We start from the raw sequence: 19,264 nt of genomic DNA, 5'->3' as shown, positions 1-19,264 counted from the left end.
ACAAATAAAACCCACATACCCAGTAGTGTTTAGCAAAGAAAGCAAGCATTCTTTTCCTTTGTAAAAATACATTGATATATTGCATAATGACTAGATTCATCGTGAATGAAGAGCCTTGTCCAATAAAAATTTTTTTGCTGTTTGGTATTTAACATTTTGATTTGAGCATTCCTCGTTATAGAATGGCATATTATTAGTCTGTAATAACTTCAGGAAGGTTTCATAACACACATTCAGCCAGACTTAACAACATGAGGCTTGGCACAGCTTACTTCTAAGATCTTTTTGGTGTTTGTCATGCAATACTCATTAAATTAACATTTGTTGGGAAGATCTCTTCCCCTTAGAATCCAGCTGTTTTGACTCAGCCCATCTAGGATTTATGCAGGACTGTTGAGTTCAAAGTCCTTCAGTAGAAAAGGGTTTGTCTACAGTTAGTGGCCAAACTGGCCATTCCATTAGCAAAAATTAATTCAGTGCTTGAGGAAAACATCCTATATACAGGTTTAAGACATATGGTTAATGAAAAAGCTTGGAAAAGGGTGTCAGACAGCACTTTGTGGGAGGGATCATACAGTTCTAATTGACTGTAGCACTGTTGTTTGCAGACAAACAAAAGGTCTTCTGTGGGTTCAAAAGAGAGATTTATGAATCCTAATGGACATGCATTCTGCACCATTATTCTATGGTTTTGCAGGTTAGTGGAAACCTATAATAGGTTAATGTAATGATTGAGTTACTTTGCCTATCAGGATGACAGAACAGATGTAATCGATTGCCAGCTTCCATGTTAGCTTTCTGCATACATACAGTTTCAACATTTGGATTTTAAGAGAAGCACCACACCACTTTCCCTCTCTAAATGATGTATTGTTACATAAAGACATAAACTGTAAACATATATTTAAAATAATGTACTCCAGAAGCAGCTGGGAGAAAGTTCTCTATGTAAGAGAGTATACATACATACATACATACATATATATGTATATACGAGTACCTTATAAAAATCAAATTTCTACAGCAATTCAGCTCTAAAAATGAGAGAGACATTGTTAATTGTCTGGTACTCCACTCCGTTATAGTTTCAAGATCTATACCAGATCAATGCAGTCTAACTTTTAAGCCATGAGCATTTAACATATAGTTATATACAAAAACCAAGCAAATAAATTCAATGGAGGTGAAAGCAATGTCTTATTTTCCTTCACTAGTTACGAATATTTTAGAGAAGAATGACCTGACTGTTTGGAAAGTGGATTGATTTTTGCAGTCTGGAGCCTTACACCTTCAATAAATGCAAAGACCGGCAAGTACTGCAGCATGATTTTAATAGTAGGCAATAAGGCACTGCTAAACCATTTCCTGGTTGATTTTTCATTTGTATTTAAATAGAAGTGATTGATCTGACATTGCAGAAGCATCAAAATTAAGTGGTTTTATTATTACATCTTTATCAAATGTAGGTTATTGCATCCAGAACTTGAAAAACTAATGAAGCAGAAAACAAAAAGAAGGAGTGTATGCTCAGATGAGCTAAATTTCTAAAGAAAATGAAACTAAGAATTGTTCCTCGCTGTGACCATTTGTACGGAATCTCATTCCTAAGAATGCATATGCTTAGCATTAGTGGAAAAAGCAAAGTAGAGCAGAAAGGATTCTGCAGAAGTTCATGAAGCTGATGAAGAGTCTGGAGGACAAGTCTTATGAGGAGTCCCTTAGGGAGATCGGGGTGTTTAGTCTGGAGAAAAGAGGGCTTGGGGGTGATCTTGTCCTTCTCTACAACTACCTGAGAGGAGGTTGTAGGTAGGTGGGGGTCAGTTTCTTTTTCCCAGGTAACCAGTGTCATGACAAGAGAAAACAGCCTCAAGTTGTGCCAGAGGAGGTTCAGATTGGATATGAAGGATAATTTCTTCACTGAAAGGGCAGTCAAGCATTGGAACAGGCTGCCCAGAGAGGTGGTGTAATCACCACCCCTGGAAGTGTTCAAAAGGCCTGTGAATGTAGCACTTGGGGACATGGTTTAGTGGTGAATGCAGTGGTGTTGGACTCGATGGCCTTAGAGACATTTTTTAACCTAAGCAAATCTATGATTTGGTGAAGGATGATGATAAAGGTATATTCTTCTCATTTATGCACTTGTATCTGTACATCAAAGTGTATTATCCATATATATATATATACACACATCTATATATGTGATATACTTACAATACCAAAACAACCAAATGAGAACTGGAAACACTGTAGTTCTTGTCTTTGATACCACCCAAAACAGATTTATCGTTGATAGACCAAAAGTGTCAGTCTTAGACCACTTAAGATGAGTCCCTCATTCTACAAAGAATACATTCTTATGTATCAGGTATTAAACATTACAATTCTGCAGTGTATCTGACACAATAGCACAGAGCATGTATCTAAACAGGTAGCAATATCTAATCTTAAGGGTCACCTAAGGAAATTCTCCAACCATAAGAACAGGAAGAGTTGCAAAATCAAACACAAAGAAACCAACACTAACAGGTCAATTTGTGCATTGTGACACACCTGTAAAATAACCTGGATTTGCCCCCTCAGGCAAACATACATTATGACACAGCTTTAAAGTATAAGACCGGGTAGTACTTTCCACTTGACCCCTGGTTTATTCAGACTGCTCTCACTGAAACTATTTTGATTCGATATATGGTTTAACTGTAATCATAAGTTTTAACCTCTCATATTACTCCATATACACCACCAAAACAGTGAAGTGACAACAGGTAACTTCCTTGCAGTCTAAAAAAACCACAGTTTAATAAAACATTACAGTTTTATCTGTAAAAGGTCTTTGTAAGAAAATGGATAAACTCATTGCTTTCATTAGCCTCAGATGCAAATGCAAGTTACGTGTGTTTCTGCAATTTAGATCACATATATCTTGAGAAAGAACCAGAAAATAAAGAATCCTTACCAGCTGTCTGCAGGTTTTTCAGTTCATATGACTTACTATCACCCAGAAATCCTCTAATAGAGAGGAGAACAGGGTCTCATTTTCTATGACATTTGTTCTCTTAGCCACCTGATAACTAATGTCTCTCTATGGTATTCTCTCTCTGTCTAAAGCCATTCCCCCTTATCTTATCACTACATATCCTTGTGAGAAGTCCATCTCCAGCTCTCTTGTAGCCCCTATTTAGGTACTGGAAGGCTTCTGTAAGGTTTCCCTGGAGCCTTCTCTTCTCCAGGCTCTTCACCAACCCCTGGTCTCCACTTGGATATTGACTACAACTCTTTGAGTGTGACCATTCAGACAATTCCTTATTCACCAAGTGGTCCATTCATATAATCCAGTTTAGGATGTCATGTGGGACAGAATCCAAAGTTTTACACAAGTCCAGGTGAATTATGTAATTTGCTCTTCCCTTATTCACCAATGCTGTAAACCCATTGCAGAAGGCCAACTAATTTTTCAGGCACAAATTGGCCTAAGTGAAGACATGGTGGCTGTCACCAATCATCTCCTTGTTTTCCATGTGCCTGAGCATACTTTTAAGGAGGATCTGCTCCATAGTCTTGTTGAGCACTGAAGTGAGACCAGCCTGTAGTTCTCTGGGTCTTCCTCATTTCCCCTTTTAAAAATGAAGTTTATGTTTATCCTTTTCCAGTCAGTGGAAACTTCACTAGATCACCATGACTTTTCAAATATGATGGGTAGTGGCTTAGGCATTTCTTCAGCCAGTTCCCTTAGGACCTGTGGATGCACCTCATCAGGTCCCATGGAGTAGTGCACCTTCAGTTTCCTTAGATGTTTCTGAACCTGATGTTCTCCTGAAATGGGTGGTTCTTCACTCTACCTGTGCCTGACTTTGCCCTTTGTGACTTTGGCAGTGTGGCTGGAGCACTCATCAGTAAAGGCTGAGGTAAAAAGGTCTTTAAGTATCTCAGCCTCCTCCATGTCCCAGGTCTCCTATTTTCGTCTGAAGAGGGGCCACATTTTCCCTACGCTTCCTTTTACCACTGGCATACCTGTAGAAGCTTTTCTTTTTGCCCTTGAAGTATCTGTCTAAGTTTAATACTCGCAATACTTTAGCTTTTTTAACCTGATCCCTGGCTACTCAGACAAGTTCTCCGTATTCCTCCCAGAACACCTGTCCTTGCTTCCACCATCTGTAGGCTTCGTTTTTGTGTTTGTTCAGAACCTCCTTGCTTCTTATCCAGAAATTCATCCATGCAGGCCTCCTGTGGTTTTGCCTGAGTTCCTCTTTGTTGAAATGTATCACTTATGAGCTTGGAAGAGGTGATCCTTGACTATTAACCAGCTTTCTTGTGCTCCTCTTCCCTCCAGGGTTTTATCCCATGGTGCTTTATGAAGCAGATCCCTGAAGAGGCCAAGTCAGCTCCCGCAGTTCATTTCAGCAAACTTGCTGTGCTTCCCCCTCATTGCCCCAGGGATCTTGAACTACACCATTTCATGATCACTACATCCCAGGCTGACCTTGAGCTTCACATTCCCCTCTAGCCCCTCCTTGTTGGTGAGAACAAGGTCCAGCACAGCACCTCTCCTTGTAGGCTCCTCTTTCACTTGGAGAAAGAAGGATTCATCAAAGCATTCCAGGAACTTCTTGTTCTTCCAAGAGATGTTGGGTCACATGATGACCAGGGCTTGTGAATGTGAGTCTGCTCCTGTCTGCCTGTGGAGGGATTCATCTGCTTGGTCGTCCTGGATGGGAGGTCTGTAGCAGATCCTCACTGTAATGTCACCTGTCCCTTCCCTCCCTTTAATCCTGACCAATAAGCTTTTGGTCAGCTCCTCATTCACCTCCATCCTCATCCATCCATGCACTCCAACAGGACAAGACATTTGTTTGCATAGAGGCATTTGAGTTGCAAACCCACTTACTGGCTGGAGTGGCTGGAATTCCTTTGTGCTGCCCTTCAGGTGTTCTCCTGCTGACCTGTGATCTCTCTCCAGGCCCTGGGCATCTCTTACTGGCTCTGGCATCAAACTGGTATGACTTGGATAGCCTGAGGTTCCCCTGCCCTTGGCAACCACAGTAGTTCTTAATGCCTATACCCAGTTACTGCAGCAGTCTTGTACGGCCCTTCAAAGGCAGAATCCAACACTTCAACATTTCGTCCAGTGGGAGAGACAGAAGGAGAAGTTATGAATAATCAAATGCTCAAGTATGTTCTGTAAGATATTGGAAGAAGCTCCAAACATGGAAAAATTTAGGAATGATATAAGCCTCTTGGCTCCTGCAAAGGCCTGTTGAAATTTATTGGCCAAATATTTGTGCACTATTACAGTTTTAACAGCTTTTTTTTTTTTTTTTTTGGAGAGGGTAGTGGGGGGGTGGAGTGAGGATGATTTTAATGGAAAAAAAATAAAGTAGTGACGCTAACACATACATTCTGACTTTAAGTCATAGGGGTATGTCTCAATGACAGTCATTAAAAAAGAAGCACATACAGTGGTAGAACGTGTTTCCAGGATGTGCCTGTACTTCCTCGAAATATTAGCCAGGAGCAGACACCAGGCATGGACGTTTTTCAAACCGAGCAGATTAAATCTGTAAGAACTAGAAGCTAAAAGCTACAAAACAGAGAAGTGGCACTACCTGAACGGCCAGCCCTGAACTGGCCCGTTCCAGCTGTGACCCATTCCTTCAGGAACAAGCGGTGCTTTCCATGAAGCTACTTATTCATACGTAGAAAAGCCTGACACAAGCCGGACCTTGGCAGCGGCTCACAAACGTGTCCGTTGTTCCATGGGCAACCGGTATGCTATGGAAAGGTGCGTCGGGGGCTTTGCTAAACAACGCGGATGCGGGGGTCGTTCTGTCCCTCTCTTCCTTCTCCCCCTAGCCGCCTCAAGGCCCGGGCAGCACGGCGGAGTCCCACGGCATCCCTCCCGCTTCCTCCCCCAGCCTCCCCGCTTTCTGCGGCCGAGGCTGCCACACAACGACGGCCGACGGGGCGGCGGCAGGAGCGGCGCCATCGGTGAGCGGCGCCATCGCTGAGTGGCGCCTCCGAGCGGCCGCGCCGCCCGGGGGGAGGAGGCAGCTTCTCGCCGGCCCCGCCGCACCGAGACAGAGGCGGGGAGCAGGAGCGGGGCTCCCCTCCTTCCCCAGGGGGAGCGGGAGGGGCGGAGGCTGCGACTCTCCCCGGCGGCTGGAGCGGCGGGGCCGGCGGGGGTGGGGCCGCGGCCGTGACGTGGCGGCTCCGGCGGCGGCGGGGCCGGGCGGGGACTCGCTCGGCGCTGAGCGTGTGCGCGGCGGCCCCGAGAGCTCCGGCGGCGGCCCCGGTACCGCTCTGGCCGCAGGAGGAGGTGCCGGACTCCTGCACCGCGTGCGGGCAGTGAGGAGCAGCGGGGCGGCCGCGGAGGCGGCCGGAGGAGGAGAAGGAGGAGGAGGAGGAGGCAGGGAGCGGGGAGCAGCGTCGCTTGGTCGGCCCCGCGCCGCTGCTGCCGCCACTTCCCCGCCGAGCGCTCTCCTGCCGGAGAACTCGATCCGCTCCCGGAAACTCTCGTGTCGCCTCTTGCCGCGCCGGCGGGGTGATCTCGACACGGCTCCTCGCCCCGGCGCGGCGGGCGGGGGAGGGGGGGCCGGGGGGCAACTTCTCGCACTTCTCCGGAGGAGAGTCCGTGCCGCCTCTCTCCGGGGGCGGCGGCGCCCGCGGTCCCTGCCGCGCCGGAACAACTTTCGGCCCCGAGCGAGGGGCGGCCGAGCGGGGCCCGGGCGCGTCGGCCGCGGCGGGAGGAGTGCGGCGGGGCCGGCCCGGCGGCCGCGGAGATGAAGCTGAGCCGGCAGTTCACGGTGTTCGGCAGCGCGGTCTTCTGCGTTGTGATCTTCTCCCTCTACCTGATGCTAGACCGCGGCCACTTCGACCACCCGAAGAGCCCCCGGCGGGAGGGCACCTTCCCCAAGGTGAGCGGGGCGGCGGCCGGGGGCGGAGAGGGGGAGGCGGTGGTGCCGCCAGCGGGGCTCCTTTCTCTCCCCGCCGAGATTCTCGGGCTGCGGGGGGCGAGCGGAGCAGCTTCCGGGCGGCGCTGCCGCGGCTCGGCCCGGCCCGGGGCTGTGCGGGGAGCGGGGTGCGGGAAACAGCCCACCTGGCCGGCCTGGTAGGGGGACAAGCCCACTTCGCCCCGGCGGGACGAGCTGGAGGCTGCGGTGCGGCTCCCGCGGCCCCGGGGGCTCCTCGGGCGGGCAGCAGAGCGGGGGTGCGGGGCTCACTCTGGGCTGTAGGAAGCGGTGCTGGAAACAGGAGCTGACAGGGAGAGCTGGGAATCCGAGAGTAGAATCTCAGCCGTGTCAACAACAGGTAGGTTTAGAGAAATGCTGACTTCGCTGCTGCTTTCCGTTCCGCTGTGCCTTACTTGGGAGCAGTAACCGGCTGACCCGACTGCGCCGCGTAGTTGAAAGATGCAGCTCTTCACTTTCCTCCGTTGTCTGTGTGAGGGAGAAATTCAAAAACTGTGCGTGGCGGTTGTGATAAGGAATGTTTGGCCGTGACAAGAAACATGTATTTCAGAGAGGGCATGGTATGCTGTGCAGAATAGCAGAATGCTGCTGGGTATAAACAGCTGTGTGTTTTTATAGTAGTGGACAAAAAACCCCCCAGCCCAGAAAATGAAGTTATAACCTATTTATGCTTGCACGGTACTTATTTTTATTGGAAACAAATGAAAATTTATTCTAGTACTGCAGTGAATTCGCTTCAAGTGACTAGAACTCCAAAAGATTGTATAAAAAATAACAGTTATCTCTCTGTTAGAACCACTATTGTTTCATTTAATGCAAAAGTAATTACTGATACCATTTTGTTAATGGTAAAGATAAAAACCTTTACTTAAATGTAAAGAAAAGGAGCAGATCTGTTCTACCCTTTTTCCTTCAAGTTACAGTTCAAAGGTCAGCCACTAGTTTTTGCAGGAATGAGGAGAAAGGAAAGAAGAAGCTTAGGAGATGGAAGAATGAAAGACAAGACTGGCTACAGCAGCTGTGTCTGTTCAAAATGTAACTCCAGCAGGCGAGTAATGCCACGTGTTACACTTGTAACAGCTAAGTACAAGTGCTGCTTTGGTGATATGGTCGGTAACTTCTGTAAAGAAATCACTTAATGTGTCATTATTTCACTAGCTGAGTTTAATCCAGGTGAAGTATTGAACTGGAAAGCTCATCCATTGGTGTGGTTTTTTTTTTAATGTTCGATTTTGGTTTGAAATACTTGAGTGAATAAGGAACACTTATTAGACATGTCACTGTCTTGCAGCTGAAGTTCCTGTCTGTATTCTACAATGGTCTGAGGTGTAACATGGTCTTTTTTCTTGTGAGGAAGCATTTGGAACCTTAATCTGTTTTTAGGCCTCTTCCTTCTATGTGATCTAGTCAGTTAGATACCAATGTTTTCTCCTTCCATCCTCCTCCTTTCTCTCAGTCTTCTAGAACAGTCTGTCAGTATTTACTCTTTTTGTTTTTTCCATGTCTAAATTTCTTTGAGGCTTCATATTCTTACTGGAGAATCTTCTGCCTATCACTAGTCCTTCCTTTGGGTGAACAGTTACCTTTTCCTTTCTTATTGCTTTGTTCTTTGAGAAAGTTAAAGGTGAAGTTGACATGATTTTGTCATTTGCTTTTGCTACTCATGTGATAGAAATTTTTCACTTTGTTGTACCTATGAAACCTCTGAAATCTGGCAAATGCTTTCATAGCCTTATAATATCAGTTTAAAATAAATTCAAACCATGAAAAGTGGAATAGAAACCTCCAGAAATATTTGAAAGAAACAGCTTCAATACTACTACCTCATATGACTGTTTGTGTCAGTGCAGTGTTGCCAAAGCTCAGAGTACTGTAAGTGAAACTAGCCACAGATGTAAAACCTTCAGGCTGTTTTTGTTTGTGAAAAACTATGGCAGCAGTTTGTAGATTTAAGAAGGCATTCTGTTTTCTGATAACAAAGGTCAGTATTTTTTTGGCTTAGAAAGAGGAAGCAAGCCTTTTTTCTTTTTTTCTTTTTCCTCAGATTTTACTGATTTGATTTACTTCATACCTCTTTTTGTGCTGGCAGTGTGCTGATTTTTCAGCTGGTAGTGCCTGTTAGTCTGCCTGTTAGTGTCATGGTACCTAATGCCAGTAGTAAAATTAATTATTAGAATTGCTGCTTCGTTTTCATTGCCATGTTTTCTTTCAGACAAGGTGCCTTGGTCTCAAGGTAGTTTGCATCAGACTCAGTCTTGTGAACCTGTCTTCTTTCAGGCTTCTCAGTGTAGGCCAGTGAGTCAAGAGCTGCCCTTACAGAACTTGCATAACACTTTGAGAGTTCAAGGATACCAACAGAAATGTCTTGCAGAAATAATTTTTGAGCAGGATCTCCCAAGATGGGTGAATATCCATAGGCAGATGGCTTTATGTGCTCTCTAAACGAATACTTAAATGATTTTCACTGCTGTGCTAAACAGAACCTGTGGTCAGGCTTGGGACACAGCAGTGGCATTGTGTCTTTCTCAGTGTTTGGATTGCAAAAGCTGGCATCAGCAGTCAGTTTTACAGTGAGGTTTTTTCACAGCTCTCCATGCTAAGGTGGCAATAGGGGCAGCTCTAATAGAACTTGAGGTAAGGTGATTTATAGCCTTGTCATCACTGGTGGTGCATTGAAATCATAATACCAGAAGATCTCTCTGTTGCCATACAATGGAAGTCCCTATTAATTCCAGGAAGAATAGGTACTTATAGACTTACTGACCTCTCCTTTGTAATTCCTGCCTGTATCTTCATGAATCCTGCCTGTTTGTCTGACATGTATTATTCTTAGAATGGCCATATCACAAGCTCTGTCTTTCTGAGCCTGTTCCTAGGGACGAGCCTGTTCTTAGGGACGAGCTCAAGGTGCAGGAATGATCTTAGGTGCATTTTTAGTTTATTGTACCCGTTGTCAGTACAGATCACTGTGTAAGATTCTTCTAGTGGAATATAGTAGAAAAAGTGGTTAAGTGTATTGGTTTTGTCTGCAACAACACAGAATATTCTGAGAAATCTTGTGTGACACTAGAGTGGAGCAAGGTTCAAAGTAGTGCTTAGTCCAGTGATATCTCTTGTGCAGCAAGTGTCAGCTACAAGTGATTTGTGGGCCAAATTGATAACTGCTAAGTGAAAACTACATTCGAATCAAGTCTCTAGTGGAGTAAGTCCATAAGCAGCTTATGTTGAAGAACCTGTGTAATGGTATATTGAGGAATACCAAATACTGATAGGCCCATATTGATCTACTCTGGATTTTGGACTCAAATAGAAAAAAAAATCATTGGCATAATGGCTTGTTTTCTCAACTAACTTTACCTTGACTTAGAACAGATCCATGAAGGCTATTAAGATCCATGAAAGCTGTTCATTTACAGAAGGCTGTGAAATATTTCTTTTGATTCTACATTTGCACCTTAGCATGCATTACTCACTTTAAAAGTCCAACTGAAAAAACAAAATTAAGTGGAGGATTTGTAAGAGTGTCTTACTTCAGAAATGGATGGTCTTTTTAACATGGAAGTTAATTTTGAGTTAATTTTATGGTTGAGTAAGGCAAAACAGCAACACATTGCAGCATCCTCTGTCAGTATATGATAGGTAATGCTTTGAACTTGAACTTTTTCCTCTAACTACTTTCCCTTGGCTTGGTTTAGCTTTTATGGGACATATCTCCCCCCTGTGTGCAAGATTGTTTCTGAAATACATTTTTGATAGTCAAGTCTCCCATTATTTTGGTAGATAACTGGATTGGTACCAAGTGATTGCTTTAATTTGTCTTTGTTCTTTTTTTTAAAGTTTGTTAAAAGTCGAAGCACAAACATACTGCAACTTCCATGCTTACTATTTTCTTTTTCCTAAGCAATTGTTATTTGAAGATCCCTCTCTTTGCCCCCTCTGTGTTTTCTTCACCACCTCCCTTTTCGACTACTGTTATTTGAAGCTTACTCTGATCTCCTGTGTGCTAACTGCTTTTATGGTTTTATGGACTCACTAATTGCACTGCATCGAACTAAGGTGATTGAGTACAGTTCCTCTAAAACCAGCTGGCTTGGTGTATGTTTTTGTTGTTGTTGGTTTTGTTTTGTCTTTTTTTTTGATTTTGTTTGTTTCCAATGTCCTTCCAGCAAAGCATTAGGTATCCTGGCTCTTGGTGGTACTGATAAAGCTTCTTTACTGGAATCATGCTTTCAAGGCATCTACACAATGTATCAAATACTTCAGCATAAATTGCACAAGTGGTGATTGTTGCAGTGCAGGGTGTTATTTCATCTGAACTTGCCAATAATTTGACAGTAGTACCACTTGGCCAAAATATGAATCATGGAAGGGTGGAGCAGTAATAGCAGGAAATAAGGACTAAACACATGGCAGAAACACCAGCAGTTCTTTGATTTGTGTGTTGAACAAAGGCGCCTTGTGAACTTTATTCTGGAGTGCTGCGGAGATAACACTTCCCCTACTGTAAGAAGCTCTGCCTTCAGTCAGTCCTCTGTAGCTGCAGTGTATCAGCTGATGCTTGGTAGGTACCTTGCCCCACAAATACCCTGTAAACACCTTTTCCACACAGAGTTTGGCTATGTGCCTTGCCACAGTGAAGTAACTGAAGTCAGTGGCTTACATGGACACATTTTGAAGTTGCATGTTTGGAGTAGTTGGTGTGTTTTCATGAGCTTGTTTGGGAGCTTTCCAGTCAATGTTGTGTCACACATAACAGGACTTGTGTTTGCAGAAATATTGGAAGCAGTGTGAGCAGGCATTTAGGAAATATTTGTTTTACTCTAAAATGTGAATAGTGATCATTAAGGTTATGCATCATTTTGAATTGTCACTTTTTGACTTCTGGGCACTGAGAAATTATGGGTGCAGTGACTTTTACTAGCATTCTTATCAGTTTCACATCTGAGGAGATTGAATGTTGAGTAAAAAAATCCCAAAATCATCATTTTCCTGGATTTGAAACATGTTGACTGATTTTAAAAACAAACAAACAAAACCCTTAGTAAGTTCACAATCTAAAAGCCTTTGAATGTCACGTAAATATCTTGAGTGCAAAATAATTGAAATTTAGGATTACTTCTTCTCAGCTTGTAGTACATTGCAAAGGAGGAGCAGCCCTCTTTGTGAACATAATTACAGGTCAGTAACAATTCGTTGTTTTCCTAATGTTCACAGAGCGTTTTCATTGCTTGCTCGTTTTTTGTAAAGTTCTGGCTAAGCAGCAGTCAAGCAGAAGCTAATAGCCTCCCTCAATTACAGGCTTTGAATCTGGTGCAAAATGTTGAGCAAAACATATTTTACAGAGTAGTAGCACTAGCTATAATTGAGCAGTTCCTTCTGCTACCTAGAGTCAATGCCTAACTTAACTGTATAAACTATAACTGTATATACTAAATGGAGAGAGGTTTTCTAGTTTATTCTTACTTTGAGCTTTTATTTTTCTAACATGTTAAGTTTTGACTTTGTTCAAATGAAAATACCTGTTATTAAAATGCTCATACTCCTAATGGCATATAAGCTGTGCTTCAGTATTATATTGGTAGCCATTTAAATAAGGATTTGGCTTAGGGTAGGAAGGGAAATCAAAAAGGAAATGCAACTGAAATGTATCAGTCACAGTGGACATTTTTCAGTTTAATTGACTTTAAACTGAGTATTTTTAGATTTCTCTCCATCTCCCTTTCTTTTCTCCTTGCCTTCAGATCACTGATGCTTGTGTCAAAACTAATCCCTAACAGCATGCCTTATATTTGTCTCTGTAAATTACATGAAACTTAAATCGAGTACAATGGTACATTAAACATTCCGGTTATTGCTGCCTCTGGTAAAGCAAAATGCGGAAGTCCATCAACTTCTTAAAATCTGTCTGTCAGGCTGTTGCATTTTTGAATCAGAACTTTCCTAGTTTTTTTTAACAGAACAGACTTTTGTTTTGTAGTTATTTAATTCAGAAGAATTCCAGTGTCTTTATAAAACATGAGTTTATTTGAATAATACTTTAAAGGTAGGAAATTACTAAGAGGATGTAGTACTTATGTACTTTTCATTGTCACGAATGCATTTACGCCTTCTGCCGAGATCAATAAAGTCTTCAGACCTTGAATTGTCCTTTTAACTGGTGCACTGTATGCTTGTTTTTTGTTCTATGTCCTACCTTGCAAAGTGAATACATGCTGAAACAGTGTGTTCAAGTATTAAGCTTTGATGCTACACCAGGTTGCATTTTTGACTTTTACCTGCTTGTTTTTTCTGTGCAGGAGGTGACCATTTAATTCTATATTTAGTATGTTCTGTTCACTGTACAGTGCTCTGATAGTGAATACTTCCTTGTGTTACTATCTTGATATGCTGGCATCTCTTCAGAGGTTTATATCAAGATTTTAGCAAAGTTAGTACATGATTTCCAAAGATGTACCTGGATATAGTAATTGACAAAGACTGGTACAGAAAACCATTAAGATGACTAGCATTCAGTGCAGCCAGAGTCCAGTTTTCTCACTGCTTGCTGTAATAAATGTGTATAGGCAAAGATCTTGAATTCCACATCCTTTGAAGAGCTCCATTCATTGTAGTACTCCGCTTTCTTCACCACACTTCGTTGGTGCACCAGTCTCTTATATAGGACACTGCCAGTTCCTTTGTCTCCTGCTTGTTCATGTGCCGGAGAAAGAAAATGGGCTCTTTCTGGTTTTGAACCAAACACTGGGTGGTTGCTGGCTGATTCTGGATACAAATAACCAAATTCCAGCTGAGGTAACATAAGAAGTCTCTAAAGCAGATTTCTCCTCTGCCAGCCTATTTCTTTGAGATGATCTCATCTGTGAGCCTGTCATACTCTCTCTTCAGTTATTTGAGCTAGCTGTCTTTTTCCTGAGGAAACGACCATCAGTGTGGCCTGTTAGAAGTTACTGCATTTAGGGAAAGAGTGAGCATTCACTCAGGAAATGAAAGTTGCAACTGATGTCTTTTCTACAATGTACAATGTTTACATGGGAGAAACTGTCCACTCTCCACTTCCCCAGAATAAAACATGTTGATCTCTCCTTGTGCTGCTGGGCTTCCCCTCCTTGTGCTGGGTGGCAGCATGCTCCTTTCTGGAGAGTCCTTGCTGCAGGTCAGACTGGCATCAGAAGCAAACAGAGAAGGGCAAGCAGAGGGCAGTGGGAAAGCAGACTGCTTTGGAGTATTTGGGGCATGAAAACCACTGAAGGGTTCAGACTGACTGAAGCATAAGGAGCTGTTTATGTAGCTGGTTCATGTGGTGGTAATGGCAGGTTTCTCAGTGCAGCTAACAGGTATGAACAGTTTTTGTTCCAAGTGGGAGGAGGGCGTGCTGATCTGTGCTGCCCTTACATGGAAGGATTTTGTTGGTTAAGTCCAATCCTGTGTAACCACAGTGTGTTGGCTCATGTGATGCCATTCTTCTACCAGAGCAGCTGTAGCTACTTTCAGCACTATTGGATTTGTTGGTACTTTGCACTTCTTGTAGAAATACTTCTTTGCTGTGAAGTAACAGGAGGATTACCTTTCTTGCTTTTTAATAAAATCTTAATTTGCACACTCATCAATGTTAAAAGATAGAGTGAAATGAAAGAATCTTACACCAAAGTTGTTATAAACTTATCAACTGGTTGTGTAGGCCAAGTGATTCTCACAACTTTATATTTATTTTCCTTGTATTAAAACAAGTGTGTAGATTAACAGAGCATCCTTTAATGTTCATTTGAACTAGGACACACTTACTCAGATGGCATACCTCCAGTTTTCCTTGCAGTTAGGCATTTCTCAAAGTCTTGGATCAGGATTGCTTCTTTTATGAGAAGACTTGATGCTGTAAAGTCAGGAGTAGGTCTGCTAACGTTTATGATTTGTGCAGCTAGCCCAGCTTTTGCTATCCAGTATCTACAAAGCCACGTAGAAAACAAAATTTCAGATAGTACTTTTTAAGTTAAAATTGTGTATGTCTGCTCAGGTAAAAAGAAAAAGAAAACGATGGAAAAATTGAAAGCTTAATTTAAAACAATGGAATATGGTTTTAGTAATGGAGAGGATCTGTGTGTTTTATATTTTAATTAGATGTATATAGTGTCCCCTGTAACATGCTTCTAATCTGTTTTACTAGTAAGTCAACATCTGTTACTAATAATTAATAAGATGAAAGAGCTTTAGTAGTAACTTTGCTACTGTTTGGTACTGTTTGGCCTTGACATTTGAAGTAAGTCAGTTACCTTCATCTAAAAATGTTGAAACTGAATTTATTTTCATGTGTTAAATGTATTGTTTTGAAGAGTGTCAGCATTTTCCATGTTTAGGTCATATTTTAAAATCCTTTTACTGTTGAATAGGTGATATCTATTTAACATGAGTAAGGTGAAAAGGTTACTGTGCAATGAAAATAGACCTAGCTTTTGCATAATTTGAATGCATGTGAAATTTTAACCTTGAGAATGGGTTCCTGATGTTAATTATTTTCATGCTGAATGAAGGCTGGGATCCATTTCAAGTCTGTGACACTGTTGTTTCTTAAAGTAAATTCTCATGGATGTGATATTTCACAACAAAACTGAAAATATTTTGATGCTTTCAAAAATTTCGTTGCCTGTCTGTTTTAACTTGGGTAGTGCATTAGGTCTCAGTTACGTGTTCTTAACTATAGCTTTTTATTTCATGTTTAGCATTCAAGTTGAGTTAGTACATACATGGCATGTTTAAATGCTTTCAGAGACAGACATGATGTATCTCATAGTCTTCAGAAAAGAAAGCAGGATTTTCTGTATTAATGTCCTCTGTTAAATTCTGCATTGAGAGCTCTTTGCAAGGATTTCTTTCTCCAAATAGATCTACCTCAAAAGTTAGAGTAATATACTTTAACAGACTCCTGAAAATCAGTGTGCTAGGTAGGCTTGAACCCTGCAGCTAGATTATTTCTGGATGTATGGAGCAACATATGAAGTTGTTGTTTGAAGGTCATCTGGGAACAAATTACTATTTTTAAACAGGGAACCTGGTTTACAAAGAAGCTGGTAGAACTCGTTACAGATATTTGAAGGTTTAAAGTATAACAAGTTAAATCAAAGGTCTGTCTAAAGATAGGAAATATGACATGACCTCAGAAGTTCATATCTGTCTCCTAGGGGTTGGCAGTTTATGAGAGGATCAATCTAAACACATATTTGGTGAGGTTTTAAAATATTTTTTGTTTCCCCCCTGGGTCTGTTATTGTGCTGGAGAGACTATAATTGTTTAGATGATATAAGTAAGATTGGTGGTGTAATATATGACCAGGTAGTTGAAAAGCTATTGCTAAGCAATATAAATATCTTTTTGTTTAAGAAAGGTAAAATATTTCTAAAACATACATGAATAAGAATATAAGTTTTAATCAGGTGTCTGATTTCATAGTTGTATTTGCAGTGTATATGGTGGTGGGATAGGTGTGAACAGCATTTGAGCTGCACACTTTGTACGTTTGAACTGTAGTCATGGGCAGTGAAGCAGGTAATACTTTGTATAGGTGGCAGCTGTACTGTAGCTTCCTAGGAATCTGAGGATCAGAGCCTATGTTGGACAGCCTGTAAAGCCCCTATCGGGTATTGTTTTATATGTGTTATTTTTAGAGTGAGTGGCATAATAGGCTGTTAGTTTTCTGTGTAGAGAAACCTTTCATAAATCCTAAACATCATTGCAAGGGAAAACAGTGATTTTAGACAGAAATGTGCACACAGTATCTTTGATGTAGCATTTGAGATTTCCATCTGGTTGTTTCTTTTGTACCACCAGGGGGCATGAGACTACAGTCTGTTCGTTTTGAGTTTTTATTTATTTTTCTTTCCAGTATTCCATCATCTGCATATGAATTTCTTCTTGTTTTCAGTTCATCCGTTTTCTAAGTTTGTAGCATTTATCTTTAAACTATTGGGATTCTAGGATGTTGGCCCTACATCTCAATTAGCTTAATCTGATTCTGTTGTCAAAATATATTTTGCTCTTTTGGGAAAGGAATAGCTGTCTGACTGTTGCATTCTAAAATCTTTGTTTGTTTTCAGGATGTATCAATCTAAGAAACAAATAAACAAGCAGCAACAAAGCAGTGGGCCAGCACTTCACACAGCCCAAAAAATGAGGGGACCAGCTTACCAACCTGTTAAAAAATACTAATTTGCAAAATTGCAAAGAACTTTCATAAAAGGATGAATTAAAGATAGAATTATTCTAATGGTAGAATTATAACACTGACAGTTGGGAATCCAAAAGACTGATTGGTATCCCTTGGTAAGGGGTGTTTTTTTATTCCTGCAGGCTTCTCAAAATGAACAGAATTTAAAAGAAGGTACACATCAATTTAGAAAGCAGGCTTAATCCTTTGCAAACCACAGTGGCTGAAAAGGAAAATGCAAATACTTCAAGTGAATTATGGTTAAAAGGGAAAAAAGTGTCATATACAGATGTTGTTTCTAATATTACACTATAGTCCTAAGAAAATAAGGCATTGGTGCTAGGAAAAAGTTATTAAAATCATAAGTGACAGAGTAGCTGTCTACTGAATCAGTGCTGTTTGTGTTGAATGTAATGGTAAAATGTAGATGCCTGAGTCTGTAGAAGGTTTTGTTTTAACAACAGCTGCTTGCAAAAATATCTAATTATACATTGTATATTTTGGGGGGTGACCACAATTTTAATAATAGGAAGTGACTGTTCTTTTTTTTTGTCTCTTATAATTTATTATTATTGTTATGTTAAAGTCATTCTGAGGAAATAAAGAAATTACTGTTAAGATGAAAATCATGTTAAATTATGTTAAATAATTTGGCCTTTTGTAATTCTGTAAAAGCTAACTCATTCATGCCTGAAAAAAGGTGTACTTCAAATAATTTGGAAGGAGTGGCTATTACATGAGAGGGCAGTAGCATTTGGAGGTACCTTGTTTGGCTATGCTCCCTCCTGTATTCCAACAATACAGTGATTAGATGCTGTGTAGATTGTAAATTGCTGTGTAGAATCTGTCTCTCCTTCTAAGTTGCTTTGGGAAATGTGCTGATTTTCAGTTCTCACTGATATTGTTCTGCAGCCTTCCTATGGGGGTGCACACTGGAATCATTTACAAAATCCTGTTGCTTAGTCAGATGACCTTGTGACTAAAAATGCTCTTAGCTTGATCTCTCTTTTACAGGATTTTCTTGATGTTTGTAATGGTCCAATTTACAGATTATTCCTCTGACAGGCTGTTAAGGGATCTTTTACTCCCATTAAGTGGTTTTGTTTATTTCTCTCTAACTTTCACTGAAAGTAAGAAACTTGGTATTTATTGAAATACTGTTTTACATGTACAGGAAAACACTGATATGTTTACATCCTGCTAATCCCATCACAATGTGACTGACTGTAAAAACTGGTTTTCTGTTTGATGTTCTGATAAGTGAAAAGATCAGATTTTTGTGAATCTATGACATGTGAAAGAAGTTGAAGTAGGTGTAATTGCTTCTTGAAACAGTGTGACTTTAAAGAGTATCTTTGTATCACTGATTAAATCTTGTGCTGTGAATTCAAGTTCATAAAAGAAAATGTATCTTTTGCTCTTTTGCCTTATACTGAAAAGGGAAAGTTTCATATGTTGGGTCAATTCCTTATTAGTTTGTCTTTATATAAAATAAATATATTTTGTAATTTTTTGTGTGATCACATGCTATTGTGGAATTGAAATTTTTTTTTAATTCTGTCAAGAATTTGTCTGAGAAATAATTAAACTTTCTTTTTTCTTTTCCCCCCCTAGGGCCAGCTTTCAATATTGCAAGAAAAAATAGATCATTTAGAACGCCTGTTGGCAGAAAATAATGAGATTATTTCAAACATACGAGATTCTGTGATCAATCTGAGTGAATCAGTAAAAGATGGTCAAAAAAATCCAGAGGCCATAAACTTCAGTCAAGGATCTGTTTCTGAGCTCTTTCCTTCCGCTTCAGTTTTGTTTGCCATTGATTCTGAGGATTGTTTGTTTGCTTCTAAGAGGGGAAGTCATGGTTCAGGTGTACAGGTAAGCAGTACATCTTTGTCTTATTCTGCTGGAGTCCCAGCTGTCATTACCTTTTAATTCTGAAAATGTCAAATTACAGCTAAAAGCTTGGTACTAAGATCCTAAGACATAATAGAGTTGTTCAAGTAACTGTTGTATTTACCAGATGTTATGAAACTGTTCTTTTTCCACCTTTTTAAAAAACTGTCTAGAAATTGATTAGTGATTATTAAGAGCCAACAGTTGAGAA

General features: G+C 41.1%; 1 protein-coding gene across 1 annotated transcript in view; it reads left to right on the top strand.

The window, feature by feature from the left end:
• The first annotated feature begins 6,238 nt into the window (after positions 1 to 6,238).
• The window catches only part of MAN2A1 (mannosidase alpha class 2A member 1), a 111,016-nt gene continuing 97,990 nt past the window's right edge, over positions 6,239 to 19,264 (top strand). Inside the window, exons 1-2 of the mRNA XM_064642549.1 lie at positions 6,239 to 6,911; positions 18,775 to 19,035. Coding sequence (XP_064498619.1) covers positions 6,777 to 6,911; positions 18,775 to 19,035 — 396 coding nt within the window. The 5' untranslated portion in view covers positions 6,239 to 6,776. The remainder of the gene's footprint in view (positions 6,912 to 18,774; positions 19,036 to 19,264) is intronic.

This window comes from Pseudopipra pipra, chromosome Z (genome assembly GCF_036250125.1).
Source record: "Pseudopipra pipra isolate bDixPip1 chromosome Z, bDixPip1.hap1, whole genome shotgun sequence".
NCBI classification, from domain to species: Eukaryota; Metazoa; Chordata; class Aves; order Passeriformes; family Pipridae; genus Pseudopipra; species Pseudopipra pipra.
The sequence above is the reverse complement of the archived record's forward strand: the minus strand, read 5'-3'. Positions and strand labels throughout refer to the sequence as shown.